Source organism: Nerophis lumbriciformis, linkage group LG07 (genome assembly GCF_033978685.3).
Source record: "Nerophis lumbriciformis linkage group LG07, RoL_Nlum_v2.1, whole genome shotgun sequence".
Lineage (NCBI taxonomy): Eukaryota > Metazoa > Chordata > Actinopteri > Syngnathiformes > Syngnathidae > Nerophis > Nerophis lumbriciformis.
This window is the reverse complement of record NC_084554.2, coordinates 56,490,769-56,510,552: the sequence shown is the minus strand read 5'-3', so window position 1 is coordinate 56,510,552 and position 19,784 is coordinate 56,490,769. Positions and strand designations below refer to the sequence as shown.

Sequence of the window (19,784 nt, the reverse complement as noted above, 5' to 3'; positions counted from 1 at the left end):
AAAAATCACAAGACTATTTCATCTCTACAGGCCTGTTTCATGAGGGGGGGTACCCTCACCTATGAACCCACGCCAGGAAACCAGCCAAAAAAGAACAGAAAACGAAACGACATCATCTGGTACAACCCCCCATACAGCAAAAACGTCTCAACGAACATTGGACACAAATTCCTCAGTCTGATTGACAAACACTTTCCCAAAGACAACACCCTAAGAAAAGTATTCAACAAGAACAACATTAAATTGAGCTACAGCTGCATGAACAATATACGACAAATCATCTCAAACCACAACAAAACAATTGCAAATGAGCCGTCGACCCCCAGACAGAGCGACTCCAAAACCAACAAAGGATGTAACTGCCGAAAGAAACCTGATTGCCCTCTCAACGGGGGGTGCTTACAAACATCAGTTGTCTACCAATCTAAGGTAATACGCAAGGACATTAACACATCCGACACATATGTAGGATTAACCGAGGGAGAGTTTAAAACCAGATGGAACAATCACAAGGCTTCTTTCAGGAACCAAAACCTGCGGAATACCACAGAACTCAGCAAACACACTTGGGACCTCAAAGACAATAATGTTGAATATTCAATAACATGGCAAATTCTTGCATCCAGCACACCTTACAATAGTGGTAATAAAAGATGCAACCTATGCTTGAAAGAGAAACTGTTTATTATCTACCGTCCAGACCTGTCATCCCTCAACAAGCGCAGCGAAATTGTAACAGCATGCCGCCATAGACGGAAACACCTCCTAGGTAACACATGAGCCAATCACCACGCCCCTACGCCAGCCTGTACCCACCCACTCTTTGCCCTATATAAACCATGGTATGTGAATGCTCCCATTAAAATCTCCTGATGATTGAGGGAACCCCCCCTCATGAAACAGGCCTGTAGAGATGAAATAGTCTTGTGATTTTTTTCCCCACACATATATATATATATATATATATATATATATATATATATATATATATATATATATATATATATATATATATATATATGTATATAATAAAATATATATGTATATATATAGCTAGAATTCACTGAAAGTCAAGTATTTATATATATATATATATATATATATCTTAACCACGCCCCCGACCACGCCCCCGCCCCCCACCCCCCACCTCCCGAAATCGGAGGTCTCAAGGTTGGCAAGTATGGTTAGTACTTTAACATGTTTACTACTGCAGTGTTATATAACTGCACTTTACCAGAAGCGAGTCACGTTACTAAGTGGTATCTTAGAAATACGTATGTTATAGTTAAAATGTACATTGATGTGAAAGTCCTGAATGTAAACACAGAAAGTAGAGGACTGCATTGTCAAAGTCACAGCAGGCTTCAGCGGATCCTAAAGGCCCGCCCACAACATCCCCGATCATCTCTCCTATTGGTCTAGACACAGTTGCGCATCCTCAACTCGAGATGTGATTGGCTGGAGCAGGTGTCTGTCATGGCGGTCATTCAATCCATGCAAATGAGCGAATAGATGCGGAACAGAGCGAAGGACAGACGGCTCATCGGCTGCTGGATCGCTGGCCTTCACGGCCCTATTTCTGACCATATACGTGTCAAGTGTAATGATGGCGCAGACCGACACGAAGAAGATCTTCTTTGAGAACCTGTCTGGCGCGGGAAAAGCCATCGCGGTGCTGACGAGCGGAGGTGATGCTCAAGGTAAACTCCATCAAATATGACATTGTAGTCTAAAAATGTAGTTCACATTCACATTTCAAACCTCGTCAAATAGCGACGTTTTCGTCTGAATATTAACAAGTGCGCAGCAGCTACTGTAAGCAAGTGTAGTGTGACGCATATATTCATTCATTGTGAACAAGCTAGCATGCTAACCTGACATATAAAGTCATGAATGTGCTATGTTGCTACATATAAAGTGTCATGAATGTGCTATGTTGCTACATATAAAGTGTCATGAATGTGCTATGTTGCTACTTATAAAGTGTCATGAATGTGCTATGTTGCTACATATAAAGTGTCATGAATGTGCTATGTTGCTACATATAAAGTGTCATGAATGTGCTATGTTGCTATATATAAAGTGTCATGAATGTGCTATGTTGCTACATATAAAGTGTCATGAATGTGCTATGTTGCTACATATAAAGTGTCATGAATGTGCTATATTGCTACATATAAAGTGTCATGAATGTGCTATGTTGCTACATATAAAGTGTCATGGAGGTGCTATGTTGCTACATATAAAGTGTCATGAATGTGCTATGTTGCTACATATAAAGTGTCATGAATGTGCTATATTGCTACATATAAAGTGTCATGAATGTGCTATGTTGCTACATATAAAGTGTCATGGAGGTGCTATGTTGCTACATTTAAAGTGTCATGAATGTGCTATGTTGCTACATATAAAGTGTCATGAATGTGCTATGTTGCTACATATAAAGTGTCATGAATGTGCTATGTTGCTACATATAAATTTGTATTGCAGTATCCGTCGTAGATACAGTTGTATCTGTGTTCATAGAACCCAGTTGTAGCTGGGATGCGTTGTCTTTAATCTCCTTTCTAATGAGTTCAATTTTCTTATTAAAGAAATTCATAAAGTCATCTGCCGAGTGGGTGGAGCTATTGGGAGGAGTCCCTTGTTGGGTTAGCGATGCTACTGTACTAAACAAAAATTTAGGGTCGTTTTTGTTGAGGCGGATGAGATTTGAGTAATATTTAGCTTTAGCTAAGGTAAGCATGCGTTTATACGATATTAAACTATCACTCCATGCTTGATGGAAAACCTCAAGCTTGGTCGCGCGCCATTTGCGTTCCAACTTTCTACATGATAATTTATGAGCTCTGGTTTCCTCTGTAAACCATGGGGTGCGCCTTTTAGGGGCCCTTTTTTGTTTTAGCGGTGCTATACTATCAATGGTTTTGCGCAGGGCATTGTCAAAGTTGTTAGTGAGGTTATCAATAGAGCCGACATAATTTGGGAATGGTGCCATTACCGAAGGCAGTAGGTCAGCAAGAGTCATCGTTGTGGCAGCATTAATGTTGCGGCTGCTATAGCAGTTATTATTATTATTAGTTTGTTGACAATGAGTCAGAACTTCGAATTTTATAAGGTAATGATCGGACATTACTTTAGTATACGGGAGTACCATAACTTTGGAGGTGGTGACACCCCTGACCAGCACTAGATCTATCGTATTGCCGTTGCGATGCGTAGGTTCATTTATTATTTGTGTAAGACCACAGCTATCAATTATAGTCTGGAGCGCCACGCACTGAGGGTCCGATGGGGTATTCATATGGATATTAAAGTGTCATGGAGGTGCTATGTTGCTACATATAAAGTGTCATGAATGTGCTATGTTGCTACATATAAAGTGTCATGGAGGTGCTATGTTGCTACATATAAAGTGTCATGAATGTGCTATGTTGCTACATATAAAGTGTCATGAATGTGCTATGTTGCTACATATAAAGTGTCATGAATGTGCTATGTTGCTACATATAAAGTGTCATGAATGTGCTATGTTGCTACATATAAAGTGTCATGAATGTGCTATGTTGCTACATATAAAGTGTCATGAATGTGCTATGTTGCTACATATAAAGTGTCATGAATGTGCTATGTTGCTACATATAAAGTGTCATGAATGTGCTATGTTGCTACATATAAAGTGTCATGGAGGTGCTATGTTGCTACATATAAAGTGTCATGAATGTGCTATGTTGCTACATATAAAGTGTCATGAATGTGCTATGTTGCTACATATAAAGTGTCATGAATGTGCAATGTTGCTACATATAAAGTGTCATGAATGTGCTATGTTGCTACATATAAAGTGTCATGAATGTGCTATGTTGCTACATATAAAGTGTCATGAATGTGCTATGTTGCTACATATAAAGTGTCATGAATGTGCTATGTTGCTACATATAAAGTGTCATAGAGGTGCTATGTTGCTACATATAAAGTGTCATGAATGTGCTATGTTGCTATATATAAAGTGTCATGAATGTGCTATGTTGCTACATATAAAGTGTCATGAATGTGCTATGTTGCTACATATAAAGTGTCATGAATGTGCTATGTTGCTACATATAAAGTGTCATGAATGTGCTATGTTGCTACATATAAAGTGTCATGAATGTGCTATGTTGCTACATATAAAGTGTCATGAATGTGCTATGTTGCTACATATAAAGTGTCATGGAGGTGCTATGTTGCTACATATAAAGTGTCATGAATGTGCTATGTTGCTACATATAAAGTGTCATGAATGTGCTATGTTGCTACATATAAAATGTCATGAATGTGCTATGTTGCTACATATAAAGTGTCATGAATGTGCTATGTTGCTACATATAAAGTGTCATGAATGTGCTATGTTGCTACATATAAAGTGTCATGAATGTGCTATGTTGCTATATATAAAGTGTCATGAATGTGCTATGTTGCTACATATAAAGTGTCATAGAGGTGCTATGTTGCTACATATAAAGTGTCATGAATGTGCTATGTTGCTATATATAAAGTGTCATGAATGTGCTATGTTGCTACATATAAAGTGTCATGAATGTGCTATGTTGCTACATATAAAGTGTCATGAATGTGCTATGTTGCTACATATAAAGTGTCATGAATGTGCTATGTTGCTACATATAAAGTGTCATGAATGTGCTATGTTGCTACATATAAAGTGTCATGAATGTGCTATGTTGCTACATATAAAGTGTCATTGAGGTGCTATGTTGCTACATATAAAGTGTCATGAATGTGCTATGTTGCTACATATAAAGTGTCATGAATGTGCTATGTTGCTACATATAAAGTGTCATGAATGTGCTATGTTGCTACATATAAAGTGTCATGAATGTGCTATGTTGCTACATATAAAGTGTCATGAATGTGCAATGTTGCTACATATAAAGTGTCATGAATGTGCAATGTTGCTACATATAAAGTGTCATGAATGTGCTATGTTGCTACATATAAAGTGTCATGAATGTGCTATGTTGCTACATATAAAGTGTCATGAATGTGCTATGTTGCTACATATAAAGTGTCATGAATGTGCTATGTTGCTACATATAAAGTGTCATGAATGTGCTATGTTGCTACATATAAAGTGTCATGGAGGTGCTATGTTGCTACATATAAAGTGTCATGAATGTGCTATGTTGCTACATATAAAGTGTCATGAATGTGCTATGTTGCTACATATAAAGTGTCATGAATGTGCTATGTTGCTACATATAACGTGTCATGAATGTGCTATGTTGCTACATATAAAGTGTCATGAATGTGCTATGTTGCTACATATAAAGTGTCATGAATGTGCTATGTTGCTACATATAAAGTGTCATGAATGTGCTATGTTGCTACATATAAAGTGTCATGGAGGTGCTATGTTGCTACATATAAAGTGTCATGAATGTGCTATGTTGCTACATATAAAGTGTCATGAATGTGCTATGTTGCTACATATAAAGTGTCATGGAGTTGCTATGTTGCTAGATATAAAGTGTCATGAATGTGCTATGTTGCTACATATAAAGTGTCATGAATGTGCTAAGTTGCTACATATAAAGTGTCATGAATGTGCTATGTTGCTACATATAAAGTGTCATGAATGTGCTATGTTGCTACATATAAAGTGTCATGAATGTGCTATGTTGCTACATATAAAGTGTCATAGAGGTGCTATGTTGCTACATATAAAGTGTCATGAATGTGCTATGTTGCTACATATAAAGTGTCATGATTGTGCTATGTTGCTACATATAAAGTGTCATGAATGTGCTATGTTGCTACATATAAAGTGTCATTGAGGTGCTATGTTGCTACATATAAAGTGTCATGAATGTGCTATGTTGCTACATATAAAGTGTCATGAATGTGCTATGTTGCTACATATAAAGTGTCATGAATGTGCTATGTTGCTACATATAAAGTGTCATGAATGTGCTATGTTGCTACATATAAAGTGTCATGAATGTGCAATGTTGCTACATATAAAGTGTCATGAATGTGCAATGTTGCTACATATAAAGTGTCATGAATGTGCTATGTTGCTACATATAAAGTGTCATGAATGTGCTATGTTGCTACATATAAAGTGTCATGAATGTGCTATGTTGCTACATATAAAGTGTCATGAATGTGCTATGTTGCTACATATAAAGTGTCATGAATGTGCTATGTTGCTACATATAAAGTGTCATGAATGTGCTATGTTGCTACATATAAAGTGTCATGAATGTGCTATGTTGCTACATATAAAGTGTCATGAATGTGCTATGTTGCTACATATAAAGTGTCATGAATGTGCTATGTTGCTACATATAAAGTGTCATGAATGTGCTATGTTGCTACATATAAAGTGTCATGAATGTGCTATGTTGCTACATATAAAGTGTCATGAATGGGCTATGTTGCTACATATAAAGTGTCATGAATGTGCTATGTTGCTACATATAAAGTGTCATGGAGGTGCTATGTTGCTACATATAAAGTGTCATGGATGTAGGGATGATGTTCGGAACCGGTTCTCCCAGTTGTTCGATAAGAAAAGAACCGATTCCATGGACTCGAATCCCTTTTTGAGAACCGGTTCCCGTTATCGAGGCCACTATAGTAAAGAAAAAGAGTTGGTTCTTTATTCGAATCCCTGGGAACGAATGTTATGCCCATTTGATTGTAGACTCTTACTGACTCCTTGTGGCGATATGAAAATACTACGCGCCATTAGTTTGGGCACTTCTGGGTTGGCAACGTCAGTTCAGTTCATGAGACAATTGAGAAGTAGACAAGTTGTGTTAGCTCTTACAAGCCTTGGAAAAGATAAGTCTGTAAGTAAACCGTTTAACTTGTTTATGTAACTCAATATTAAGGTGGTAAGTGGTTAAATTTGATACTAAGATGTTTATTGAAAAACGATTTTTGTGCACTGTTTCAATGGATGTTTTGAGGTCTTAAAATGGCTGGCAGTCGTGTATTTCCACCATCAAATTAATTTTTTGGAAGAAGAATTGTTGATTGATGACTGTGGTGTTCTTATTGTCATAGTGTGTGTAGTTAGTATGTTCCAATAGCAGCAGAAGTGCACTTTTTGGAGAGCTGTATTTTTTTCAGTTTTGTGCCCAAGGGACTGATTTTATTTAACACTATATTATTATTTATTCACCAATAGTGATCACAGAAACAGGTTGTTTTTGTGTTACTGTATATATTTGTTTTTCTGAAAAATCCCACTTAATATACATTGGGTAACAACAGTCAATATTTATTTATTGATTTTCAAGGTAAAAAATGATTTTCAAGGTAAAAAATGATTTTCAAGGTAAAAATGTATTTTCAAGGTGAAAAATGATTTTCAAGGTAAAAAATTTTTTTCAAGGTAAACATTTTTTTTCAAGGTAAACATTTTTTTTCAAGGTAAAAAAGGATTTTCAAGGTAAAAAATGATTTTCAAGGTAAACATTTTTTTTTCAAGGTAAAAAATGATTTTCAAGGTAATTTTTTTTTTTCAAGGTTAAAAATGATTTTCAAGGTAAAAAAGATTTTCAAGGTGAAAAATGATTTTCAAGGTAAAAAAAATTTTTCAAGGTAAAATTTTTTTTCAAGGTAAAAAATGATTTTCAAGGTAAAAAATGATTTTCAAGGTAAAAAAAATTTTTTAAGGTAAAAAAAATTTTTCAAGGTAAAAATTTTTTTTCAAGGTAAAAAATGATTTTCAAGGTAAAAAATGATTTTCAAGGTAAAAAATGATTTTCAAGGTAAAATTTTTTTTTCAAGGTAAAAAAAGATTTTCAAGGTAAAAAGTGATTTTCAAGGTGAAAAATGATTTTCAAGGTAAATTTTTTTTTCAAGGTTAAAAATGATTTTCAAGGTAAAAAATGATTTTCAAGGTGAAAAATGATTTTCAAGGTAAAAAAATTTTTTCAAGGTAAAAATTTTTTTCAAGGTAAAAAATTTTTCAAGGTAAAAATTTTTTTCAAGGTAAAAAATGATTTTCAAGGCAAAAAATGATTTTCAAGGTAAAAAAAAAATTTTAAGGTAAAAAAAATTTTTCAAGGTAAAATTTTTTTTTCAAGGTAAAAAATGATTTTCAATGTAAAAAATGATTTTCAAGGTAAAAAATGATTTTCAAGGTAAAATTTTTTTTTCAAGGTAAAAAATGATTTTCAAGGTAAAAAGTGATTTTCAAGGTAAAAAATGATTTTCAAGGTAAAAAATGATTTTCAAGGTAAAAATTTTTTTTTCAAGGTAAAAAATGATTTTCAAGGTAAAAAATGATTTTCAAGGTAAAAAATGATTTTCAAGGTAAAATTTTTTTTTCAAGGTAAAAAATGATTTTCAAGGTAAAAAGTGATTTTCAAGGTAAAAAATGATTTTCAAGGTAAAAAATGATTTTCAAGGTAAAATTTTTTTTTCAAGGTTAAAAATGATTTTCAAGGTAAAAAATGATTTTCAAGGTGAAAAATGATTTTCAAGGTAAAAAATGATTTTCAAGGTGAAAAATGATTTTCAAGGTAAAAAAATTTTTTCAAGGTAAAAAATGATTTTCAAGGTAAAAAATGATTTTCAAGGTAAAAAATGATTTTCAAGGGAAAAAAAAAAATTTAAGTTAAAATTTTTTTTTCAAGGTAAACATTTTTTTTCAAGGTAAAAAATGATTTTCAAGGTAAAAAATGATTTTCAAGGTAAAAAATGATTTTCAAGGTAAAAATTTTTTTTCAAGGTAAAAAATGATTTTCAAGGTAAAAAGTGATTTTCAAGGTAAAAAATGATTTTCAAGGTAAAAAATGATTTTCAAGGTAAAATTCTTTTTTCAAGGTTAAAAATGATTTTCAAGGTAAATTTTTTTTTTCAAGGTTAAAAATGATTTTCAAGGTAAAAAATGATTTTCAAGGTAACATTTTTTTTTCAAGGTAAAATTTTTTTTTCAAGGTAAAAAATGATTTTCAAGGTAAAAAATGATTTTCAAGGTAAAACAAAATTTTCAAGGTAAAATTATTTTTTCAAGGTAAAAAATGATTTTCAATATATATACATATTTTTTAAAGGGGGTAACAGTCAATATTTATTTATTTATTTCATTTTATTTTTTTCTTATAAAATAAAAGTGAGCTTTTGTTAAACCAAATATTGCGTTTTTTTCATATACAACAACCTATCTGGATTCGATAAGAGAATCGATAAGGAATCGGTTCGATAAGAGGATTCGATAATGGGCTCGAACTCGATAATGTTTTATCAAACATCATCCCTACATGGAGATGCTATCTTGCTAGTGATAATGTGGTGACATTTGTGTTGCCTTTCACCAAGTGACTGTTCAATCCCACCCCTAGTTCAAAATATAAAACACAGCACTGCGGGTTTTGTTTTTGGCAAACAGCTGCGAGTTGTGGGGGAAAAACACGCTTCTAAAAATATTTGAAATATCAATATTTACCCTTGTGGTGGATTCCACTTGAGCTTTGCAATTCCCGAGTGTGCCTGTGGTGTTGTGGTGTATCCTGTGTACGTGATGGTGTTGTGGTGTATCCTGTGTACGTGATGGTGATGACGTCAGAGAGGAAACCCTGGTCACGTGCACACTCCCTCTCGTCTTAGTGTCTGACTGGCAGAGTTATTGCTACAGTAATGCCTTTGTGGGTGTTGCACAAGGGCTGTGTCAAATAATTATATTACTTCACACTAACGATCCAGACTAACATCATTACAAAAGCAGTGAAGTTGTCACGTTGTGTAAATGGAAAATAAAAAGAGAATACAACAAATCCTTTTCAACTTATATTCAATTAAATAGAATGCAAAGACAATATATTTCATGTTCACACTGAGAAACTTTCTTATTTTTAGCAAATATTATCTCATTTGGAATTTGATGCCTGCAGTATGTTTCAAAAAAGCTGGCACAAGTGGTAAAAAAAGTTGAGAAATGCTCATCAGGCTAATTGGGAACAGGTGGGTGCCATGATTGGGTATAAAAGCAGCTTCCATGAAATGCTCAGTCGTTCACAAACGAGGACGGGGCGAGGTTCACCACTTTGTCAACAAATGCCTGAGCAAATTGTTTAAGAACAACATTTCTCAACCAGCTATTGCAAGGAATTTAGGGATTTCACCATCTACGCTCCGTAACATCATCAAACGGTTCAGAGAATCTGGAGAAATCACTGCACGTAAGCCATGATATTACGCACCTTGGATCCCTCAGGCGGTACTGCATCAAAAAGCCACATCAGTGTGTAAAGGATATCACCACATGGGCTCAGGAACACTTCAGAAACCCACTGTCAGTAACTACAGTTGGTCGCTACATCTGTAAGTGCAAGTTAAAACTCTATTATGCAAAGCCAAAGCCATTTATCAACAACACCCAGAAACTGATGCAATGTGTTCTGTGGTCTGACGAGTCCATATTTCTAATTGTTTTTGGAAACTGTGGACGTTGTGTCCTCCGGACCAAAGAGGAAAAGAACCATCCGGACTGTTCTAGGGTCAAAGTGTAGAAGGCAGCATGTGTGATGGTATGGGGGTGTATTAGTGGCCAAGACATGGGTAACAGTGTTTCCCACAGGACAGGCATCTATTTGTGGTGGTGTGGTCGGGGGGCGGGGGGTGACGGCGGCAGCGGCGATGACCAAGAAGAACGCGGAGTTGGAATATAAGTACAACACTTTATGTACATATTTAGCTCATTAAAATTACCGACAGGAAGGCGAGAAACATTTTATTTCAACAGACTCTGGCGCCGTACCTGTCGTCAAAACTCCAAAGACCGACTGCACAGTTGCGCTAACAAAATAAGAGTCTCAGAAAGCTGGCGTGCCCATGCTAGCAAGCTACGGAGTTTGCCGACAATGTATTTCTTGTAAAGTGTATACAAAGGAGTACAGAAGCTGGACAAATAAGATGCCAAAAACCAACCACTTTCATGTGGTATTGGACAGAAAGGAGGACTTTTTTTCTCCTCCATTCGAAAATGCGGACGTTATCAGCACTACTGTCTGATTCCAATCAATGCAAGTCATCAGAATCAGGTAATACACCAACTTATATTCTTGTCTTCATGAAAGAAAGGAATCTATATGTGTTAAACATGCGTGTATTATTTCTAAACACATTTAACTTGTTAACAATATTAACTATATGTGTTAAACATGCTTGTATTATCTTTAAACACCTTTAACTTGTTAACAATATTAACTATATGTGTTAAACATGCTTGTATTATCTTTAAACACCTTTAACTTGTTAACAATATTAACTATATGTAATCAACATACTTGTATTATCATAAACACCTTTAATTTATTAACAATATGTGTTAAACATGCTTGTATTATCTTTAAACACCTTTAACTTGTTAACAATATTAATTATATGTATTAAACATACTTGTATTATCATTAAACACCTTTAATTTATTAACAATATTAACTATATGTGTTAAACATGCTTGCATTATCATTAAACACCTTTAACTTGTTAACAAAAACATGTATTACATAAATAAGTAAAAAAAAAAAATATATATGAATGAGGTAGATCCCCACGACTTGATCAATTGAAAAGTAGCTCGCCTGCAGAAAAAGTGTGAGCACCCCTGAGTTACACCCATCTGAACAGGTCAGCCACCTGTTTAAAGCCCGATCACAGTTGAAATCTTGAAATGAAGGGCCTTTTAATGGCCAAAACATTAACCTGGACAATATTTTAACAGCTGGTTGGCTCAGATTTTATTCTTTTCATTGCATTCACATGCTGCAGTGGACAGTGGACAATTTAGCTTCATTATTAATGCAGTATCTGATGCACCGTCTCCACGTGTGTTTATTGACAACAGGGTTATAACCTGGACACGTTAGCTTGTCGGTATGGTAACACGTGACGTGACAACAGCGGCGGTGTTAATGAAGCAGCGTCAGGCTGCTCACCGTCAGTGAAACGCTCGGTGAAATCGCGGATTAACGTTAAATATATAACGAGCCGCGAGCGATGCAGCTATAACTTATCTACCTACAACCTATATTACCCTCGTATTTTGATCCGGTCGGTCCGTTCTTTTACTCCGCCGTCTTCTTCTTCTTTTTATTCTTCTTCTTCTGGCCCACCAGGTGAATTAAGTGCTATTAGGGGAGTTACAATGCATAGTAGGCTACCGCCACCTACTGCACCGGAGTTGTAACTACAAGGTACATTCACAGACAGAGTCCCATTGCTTTTATGAGCGGTCGAGCGAGTCAAAAGCCGAAAAATCCATTTATGGCGGATGTAATTCTTTCGTGGCGGGCCGCCACAAATAAATGAATGTGTGGGAAACACTGGGTAACTTACACATCTATGAAGGCGCCATTAATGCTGAAAGGTACATACAGCTTTTGGAGCAACATATGTTGCCGTCCAAGCAACGTTATCATGGACGCCCCTGCTTATTTCAGCAAGACGATGCCAAGCCAGGTGTTACAACAGCGTGGCTTCATAGTAAAAGAGTGCGGGTACTAGACTGGCCTGCCTGTAGTCCAGACATTGAAAATGTGTGAAGGCTAAAATATGAGAAGGGAGACTGTTGAACAACTTAAGCTGTACATCAAGCAAGAATGGGAAAGAATTCCACTTCAAAAATGTGTCTCCTCAGTTCCCAAACCTTTACTGAGTGTTGTTAAAAGGAATTGATTATTTGCAAAAATTAAATGAAGTTTCTCAGTGTGAACATGAAATATCTTGTCTTTGCAGTCTTTTCAATTGAATATAAGTTGAAAATGATTTGTTGTATTCTCTTTTTATTTACCATTTACACAACGTGACAACTTCACTGCTTTTGGCTTTTGTAGATAAAAAAGGGGAAAATAAGAGACTCTCTAAATTAAGGGTCCTTAAAGTAGAATTAGAGGGTAAAAACAAGTTGACTTTACTTATGTGTTTCATCCATCCATCCATCTTCTTCCGCTTATCCGAGGTCGGGTCGCGGGGGCAGCAGCCTAAGCAGGGAAGCCCAGACTTCCCTCTCCCCAGCCACTTCGTCCAGCTCCTCCCGGGGGATCCCGAGGCGTTCCCAAGCCAGCCGGGAGAGATAGTCTTCCCAACCTGTCTTCCCCGTGGCCTCCTACCGGTCGGACGTGCCCGAAACACCTTCCTAGGGAGGCGTTCGGGTGGCATCCTGACCAGATGCCCGAACCACCTTATCTGGCTCCTCTCCATGTGGAGGAGCAGCGGCTTTACTTTGAGCTCCCCCCGAATGACAGAGCTTCTCACCCTATCTCTAAGGGAGAGCCCCGCCACTCGGCGGAGGAAACTAATTTCGGCCGCTTGTACCCGTGATCTTGTCCTTTCGGTCATGACCCAAAGCTCATGACCATAGGTGAGGATGGGAACGTAGATCTCCCGGTGAATCGAGAGCTTTGCCTTCCGGCTCAGCTCCTTCTTCACCACAACGGATCGATACAGCGTCCGCATTACTGAAGACTCCGCACCGATCCGCCTGTCGATCTCACCATCCACTCTTCCCTCACTCGTGAACAAGACTCCGAGGTACTTGAACTCCTCCACTTGGGGCAAGATCTCCTCCCCAACCCGGAGATGGCACTCCACCCTTTTCCGGGCGAGAATCATGGACTCGGACTTGGAGGTGCTGATTCTCATCCCAGTCGCTTCACACTCGGCTGCGAACCGATCCAGTGAGAGCTGAAGATCTTGGCCGGAGGAAGCCATCAGGACCACATCATCTGCAAATAGCAGAGACCTAATCCTGCAGCCACCAAACCAGATCCCCTCAACGCCTTGACTGCGCCTAGAAATTCTGTCCATAAAGGTTATGAACAGAATGGGTGACAAAGGGCAGCCTTGGCGGAGTCCAACCCTCACTGGAAACGTGTCCGACTTACTGCCGGCAATGCGGACCAAGCTCTGACACTGATCATACAGGGAGCGAACTGCCACAATAAGACAATCAGATACCCCATACTCTCTGAGCACTCCCCACAGGACTTCCCGAGGGACACGGTCGAATGCCTTCTCCAAGTCCACAAAGCACATGTAGACTGGTTGGGCAAACTCCCATGCACCCTCAAGGACCCTGCCCAGAGTATAGAGCTGGTCCACAGTTCCGCGACCAGGACGAAAACCACACTGTTCCTCCTGAATCCGAGGTTCGACTATCCGGCGTAGCCTCCTCTCCAGTACACCTGAATAGACCTTACCGGGAAGGCTAATGTGTTTCATTATAGCCATTAAACCATATTGTATTTACAATTCGCAAAGTATGTGAAAAAACTGTTTAAGCATCACAAAATGCCACAAATTCAGTCAGCCATTTTGAATATTCTGAGAGTGACATCACTGGAGTAACACTTCTGCACTCCCTTTTTTAGGTGGTACTGCGCACAAAAACCATGATTAAGTGTCCCTTGTCCTCTAGTTTCCAGTAGAAAGAATGAGGATACATGCATGCCTGCCTTGAGATGAACACGGTGTCAGAGGGCGTTACGTCTCCAACGCTGCACCAGACAATGTCATTCCTGCACAATGACAACCACTAACTTACCCTTTCAATTTGTCTTGGGTTTTTAACTATTCCAGTTTGTCCTTTCCTGTTCTCTATTGCCCTAATGACTTCTGTGTTGCTTAGTAACCACAACCCAAGCCAATTCCGGTGGGGAAAAGGCTCCAGTGTCACTTGTTTGTATCCCCTCCCCGTTCCTCTCAGTTCCTGAATGATCTCAACCAGAGGTGTGGACTCGAGTCACATGACTTGGACTCGAGTCAGACTCGAGTCATGAATTTGATGACTTTAGACTCGACTTGACAAAATGTAAAAAGACTTGCAACTCGACTTCGACTTTAACATCAATGACTTGTGACTTCACTTGGACTTGAGCCTTTTGAATTGACATGACTTGACATGACTTGCTACTTTCCCCAAAACCCAAAGATGAAAAAGTTATTCGGGAGCGCTCCGTATTTTTCATTGTGTACTTGTCTATCAGCGTTGCGTGTGTCAGCTGGTGTGCTCTCAGTACAACAGCCAATCAAATTAGATCTACTTTGTTTTCATCACACAGCATTCATCCAATCAAATTGCAGGACAACCAACGAAGAAGACATGTCCAAACCACACGCCAGTGAACAAAAAATGATACCTAAAATAATTTTGTTTGGGTATAAAAATTACGAGGTGGTCAACACAAAACGGTTTGCAGTATGCAACACATGCGGTTCCAAAATGACTGATGGAGAGGCAACAACTTCCAACTTCGTCCGGCATTTGAAGTTGCACAAAGAACGGTAAGTTTTGAATGTAAGATAACGTTTATTGGCTAAGTAACGTGACTTTTATTTGCTGTGTAGTTAAATCAGAGAGGCTGTAAACTCACTGCTAACGTTATAACGTTATTGCAAACACGGGAATCTGTTGCAGTTCACTACCTTATTCATACTTTTTGTTCAGTGATTTTTTTTAAGCAGGGTTACGTTAGTCAATATATCACACGTAACGTTAGACGGCGGTCAGCAGCACCGCGTATTTTAGCCACCTAAAAAAAAGACAAAAATAGTAAAATAAAGGTCAGTTAAAATGTATACTATATTATGAATATGTGTACCGTTTTAGCTAGCTTTCTGACATACTGTTGGTTGTTTACCTCAGCGGTCCCCAACCACCGGGCCGCGGCCCGGTACTGGTCCGTGGATCGATTGGTATCGGGCCGCACAAGAAATATATATATATATATATTTTTTTTTTAAAAATTAAATCAACATAAAAAACACAAGATACATTTACAAGTAGTGCACCAACCCAAAAAAACTTTCTCCCCCTTTTGTTCTGGGCATTGAACATGAAGACTCTTCCTTCACTGTTCTGAGTGGCCATGAGAGTCTTGGCAGTGCCTGCCTCCAGTGCTCCAGTGGAGCGAGTTTTCAGCCATGGTGGCATCATACTACGCCCCCATCGTGCACAAATGACTGACAGACTCTTGGCTAATTTGGTCTTTTGCAAATGCAATGCAGCATAGGGCCCTGACATATAAAAAGTACAACTTTTTTGTTATGTTCACATATATGTCATGTTTTTTCAATGTTAACACTTTTGTACAAATAAGTACATTTGCACTTTATTTTTCAATGTGTTTGTTCTGTAAAGGAATGAGTTAATGTTTAAAATGACTGGTTAATAGTGCTATTATAAAGTGCAATGTCAGCACAATTTTCTTTCCTGCAATTTAAAATGCACTTGTTTTAATAAATAAATACAGCGTTTGAAAAGCATACACAATCTGTGTTAATATATTAGTCTGTGGTTAAAAGAACTTGAAAGGACTCGAAACTCAAAATGCAGGACTTAGGACTTGACTTGAGACTTTCCAGTCTTGACTTTGGACTTGACTCGGGGCTTGCCTGTCTTGACTCGGGACTTGACTCGGACTTGAGGGCAAAGACTTGAGACTTACTTCTGACTTGCAAAACAATGACTTGGTCCCACCTCTGATCTCAACTCTGACATGTTTTAACCAAGCTGACATTGGCATTCAACTCACACCTCATTTGCACTGAACACCAACGTAGTGGCTAGACACTGCATGAGGAGCAGAGAAGCAGAAATGGTTGCTCGCAAGAGAGAAAAGAGGCAGACAAAAACATGCTACCACATCGGGCTGGGCCATATATGGAATATACTGGATATATCGCAGATTTGTCTCTGTGCGATATAGAAAATGACTATATGGTGATATGGAGTATACGTTCTCACGCCGTTGCTTTTAGCTGCAGGCTTTTATCACTCTTTCTTGTCTCTCCTTCTCACAGAGACTTAAAACAAGCGCACCTTCTTACATACGTCACATACTGTCGCGCGTGCAACGTCATACGCCCTCACCGAGCAGAGAGGTAGCGGCATGGATAAAGTTAGCTGTGGTGATAGCGGAGTGGTGCGAGTGGTAATACGAGAGAGAGAAGGTGCGAATCTGGTAACAAATGAAAGAAGAAGAATTAATTCCCAAGAAAAACAGCACAGGGTCCATCGTCTGGCGGTGGTTTGGCTTCAAGCGAGAAGATGTTGAACAGACAACCGTATTATGTCAAGTATGCGGCAAAAGCGTTGCTACAAAAAGTAGTTTGAAAAGTCACCCGCTAGAGAATGAAGAGTGCTTGAAACTGTGCATGTCAACATCTCCGTTCGGTGACACGCCCACAAAATGCCCAAGCAACCATTTCCACATCAACACCGTTTGAAACAAATAGTCAACAACAGAAGGAGATAACGTCTGCAGTGTTTCCCACAGGACAGGCATCTATTTGTGGTGGTGTGGTCGGGGGGTGGGGGGTGACGGCGGCAGCGGCGATGACCAAGAAGAACGCGGAGTTGGAATATAAGTACAACACTTTATGTACATATTTAGCTCATTAAAATTACCGACAGGAAGGCGAGAAACACTTTATTTCAACAGACTCTGGCGCCGTACCTGTCGTCAAAACTCCAAAGACCGACTGCACAGTTGCGCTAACAAAATAAGAGTCTCAGAAAGCTGGCGTGCACAAGCTAGCAAGCTACGGAGTTTGCCGACAATGTATTTCTTGTAAAGTGTATACAAAGGAGTACGGAAGCTGGACAAATAAGATGCCAAAAACCAACCACTTTCATGTGGTATTGGACAGAAAGGAGGACTTTTATTTCTCCTCCATTCGAAAATGTGGACGTTATCAGCACTACTGTCTGATTCCAATCAATGCAAGTCATCAGAATCAGGTAATACACCAACTTATATTCTTGTCTTCATGAAAGAAAGGAATCTATATGTGTTAAACATGCTTGTATTATCTTTAAACACCTTTAACTTATTAACAATATTAACTATATGTGTTAAACATGCTTGTATTATCTTTAAACACCTTTAACTTGTTAACAATATTATTATATGTGTTAAACATGCTTGTATTATCTTTAAACACCTTTAACTTGTAAACAATATTAAGTATATGCTTGTATTATCTTTAAACACCTTTAATTTATTAACAATATTAACTATATGTATTAAACATTCTTGTATTATCATTAAACACCTTTAATTTATTAACAATATTAACTATGTGTTAAACATGCTTGTATTATCTTTAAACACCTTTAACTTAACAATATTAACTATATGTGTTAAACATGCTTGTATTATCTTTAAACACCTTTAACTTGTTAACAATATTAACTATATGTGTTAAACATGCTTGTATTATCTTTAAACACTTTTAACTTGTTAACAATATTAACTATATGTGTTAAACATGCTTGTATTATCTTTAAACACCTTTAACTTGTTAACAATATTAACTATATGTGATAAACATGCTTGCATTATCTTTAAACACCTTTAACTTGTTAACAATATTAACTATATGTGATAAACATGCTTGCATTATCTTTAAACACCTTTAACTTGTTAACAATATTAACTATATGTATTAAACATACTTGTATTATCATTAAACACCTTTATTTTTTTTAACAATATTAACTATTTGTGTTAAACATGCTTGCATTATCATTAAACACCTTTAACTTGTTAACAAAAACATATATTTCATAAATAAGTAAATATAAATGATATATATGAATGAGGTAGATCCCCACGACTTGATCAATTGAAAAGTAGCTCGCCTGCAGAAAAAGTGTGAGCACCCCTGATGTACAGTATGTCCGCTCTTCAACGGGTCTGTGCTGAAAAATAATTTTCTTGTACTTGGTGACATTGTGTTAGTATCCTAACTACTTTTTTGTTAGCATGCTAACATTAGTATATCATTATGCTAACGTTAGCATATTAACTTTTTTCCCCCCCCATGTAATTTGTTTTTAAAACAACTGCGCAAAAAGCAGCAAGTCAGTCTTCAAGCAACCTGCGGTCGGATGTTTACAAGACAAATAGCAGGCCCTTACAAAATATCTGTGGAGAGTTTCTAGCTAAATACAGCTAAAAGCCAGTAAATTAGAATATTTTGAAAAACTTGATTTATTTCAGTAATTGCATTCAAAAGGTGTAACTTGTACATTATATTTATTCATTGCACACAGACTGATGCATTCAAATGTTTATTTCATTTAATTTTGATGATTTGAAGTGGCAACAAATGAAAATCCAAAATTCCGTGTGTCACAAAATTAGAATATTACTTAAGGCTAATACAAAAAAGGGATTTTTAGAAATGTTGGCCAACTGAAAAGTATGAAAATGAAAAATATGAGCATGTACAATACTCAATACTTGGTTGGAGCTCCTTTTGCCTCAATTACTGCGTTAATGCGGCGTGGCATGGAGTCGATGAGTTTCTGGCACTGCTCAGGTGTTATGAGAGCCCAGGTTGCTCTGATAGTGGCCTTCAACTCTTCTGCGTTTTTGGGTCTGGCATTCTGCATCTTCCTTTTCACAATACCCCACAGATTTTCTATGGGGCTAAGGTCAGGGGAGTTGGCGGGCCAATTTAGAACAGAAATACCATGGTCCGTAAACCAGGCACGGGTAGATTTTGCGCTGTGTGCAGGCGCCAAGTCCTGTTGGAACTTGAAATCTCCATCTCCATAGAGCAGGTCAGCAGCAGGAAGCATGAAGTGCTCTAAAACGTGCTGGTAGACGGCTGCGTTGACCCTGGATCTCAGGAAACAGAGTGGACCGACACCAGCAGATGACATGGCACCCCAAACCATCACTGATGGTGGAAACTTTACACTAGACTTCAGGCAACGTGGATCCTGTGCCTCTCCTGTCTTCCTCCAGACTCTGGGA

At 37.7% G+C, this 19,784-nt stretch overlaps 1 protein-coding gene across 3 annotated transcripts in view; it reads left to right on the top strand.

Annotated features, from left to right (window-relative positions):
* Positions 1-1,579: 1,579 nt before the first annotated feature.
* The window catches only part of pfkpa (phosphofructokinase, platelet a), a 97,780-nt gene continuing 79,575 nt past the window's right edge, over positions 1,580-19,784 (top strand). For all 3 annotated transcript variants that reach the window (XM_061964860.1, XM_061964859.1, XM_061964861.1), the window contains exon 1: positions 1,580-1,700. In XM_061964860.1, the coding sequence (XP_061820844.1) occupies positions 1,604-1,700 (97 nt within the window). In that variant the 5' untranslated portion in view covers positions 1,580-1,603. The remainder of the gene's footprint in view (positions 1,701-19,784) is intronic.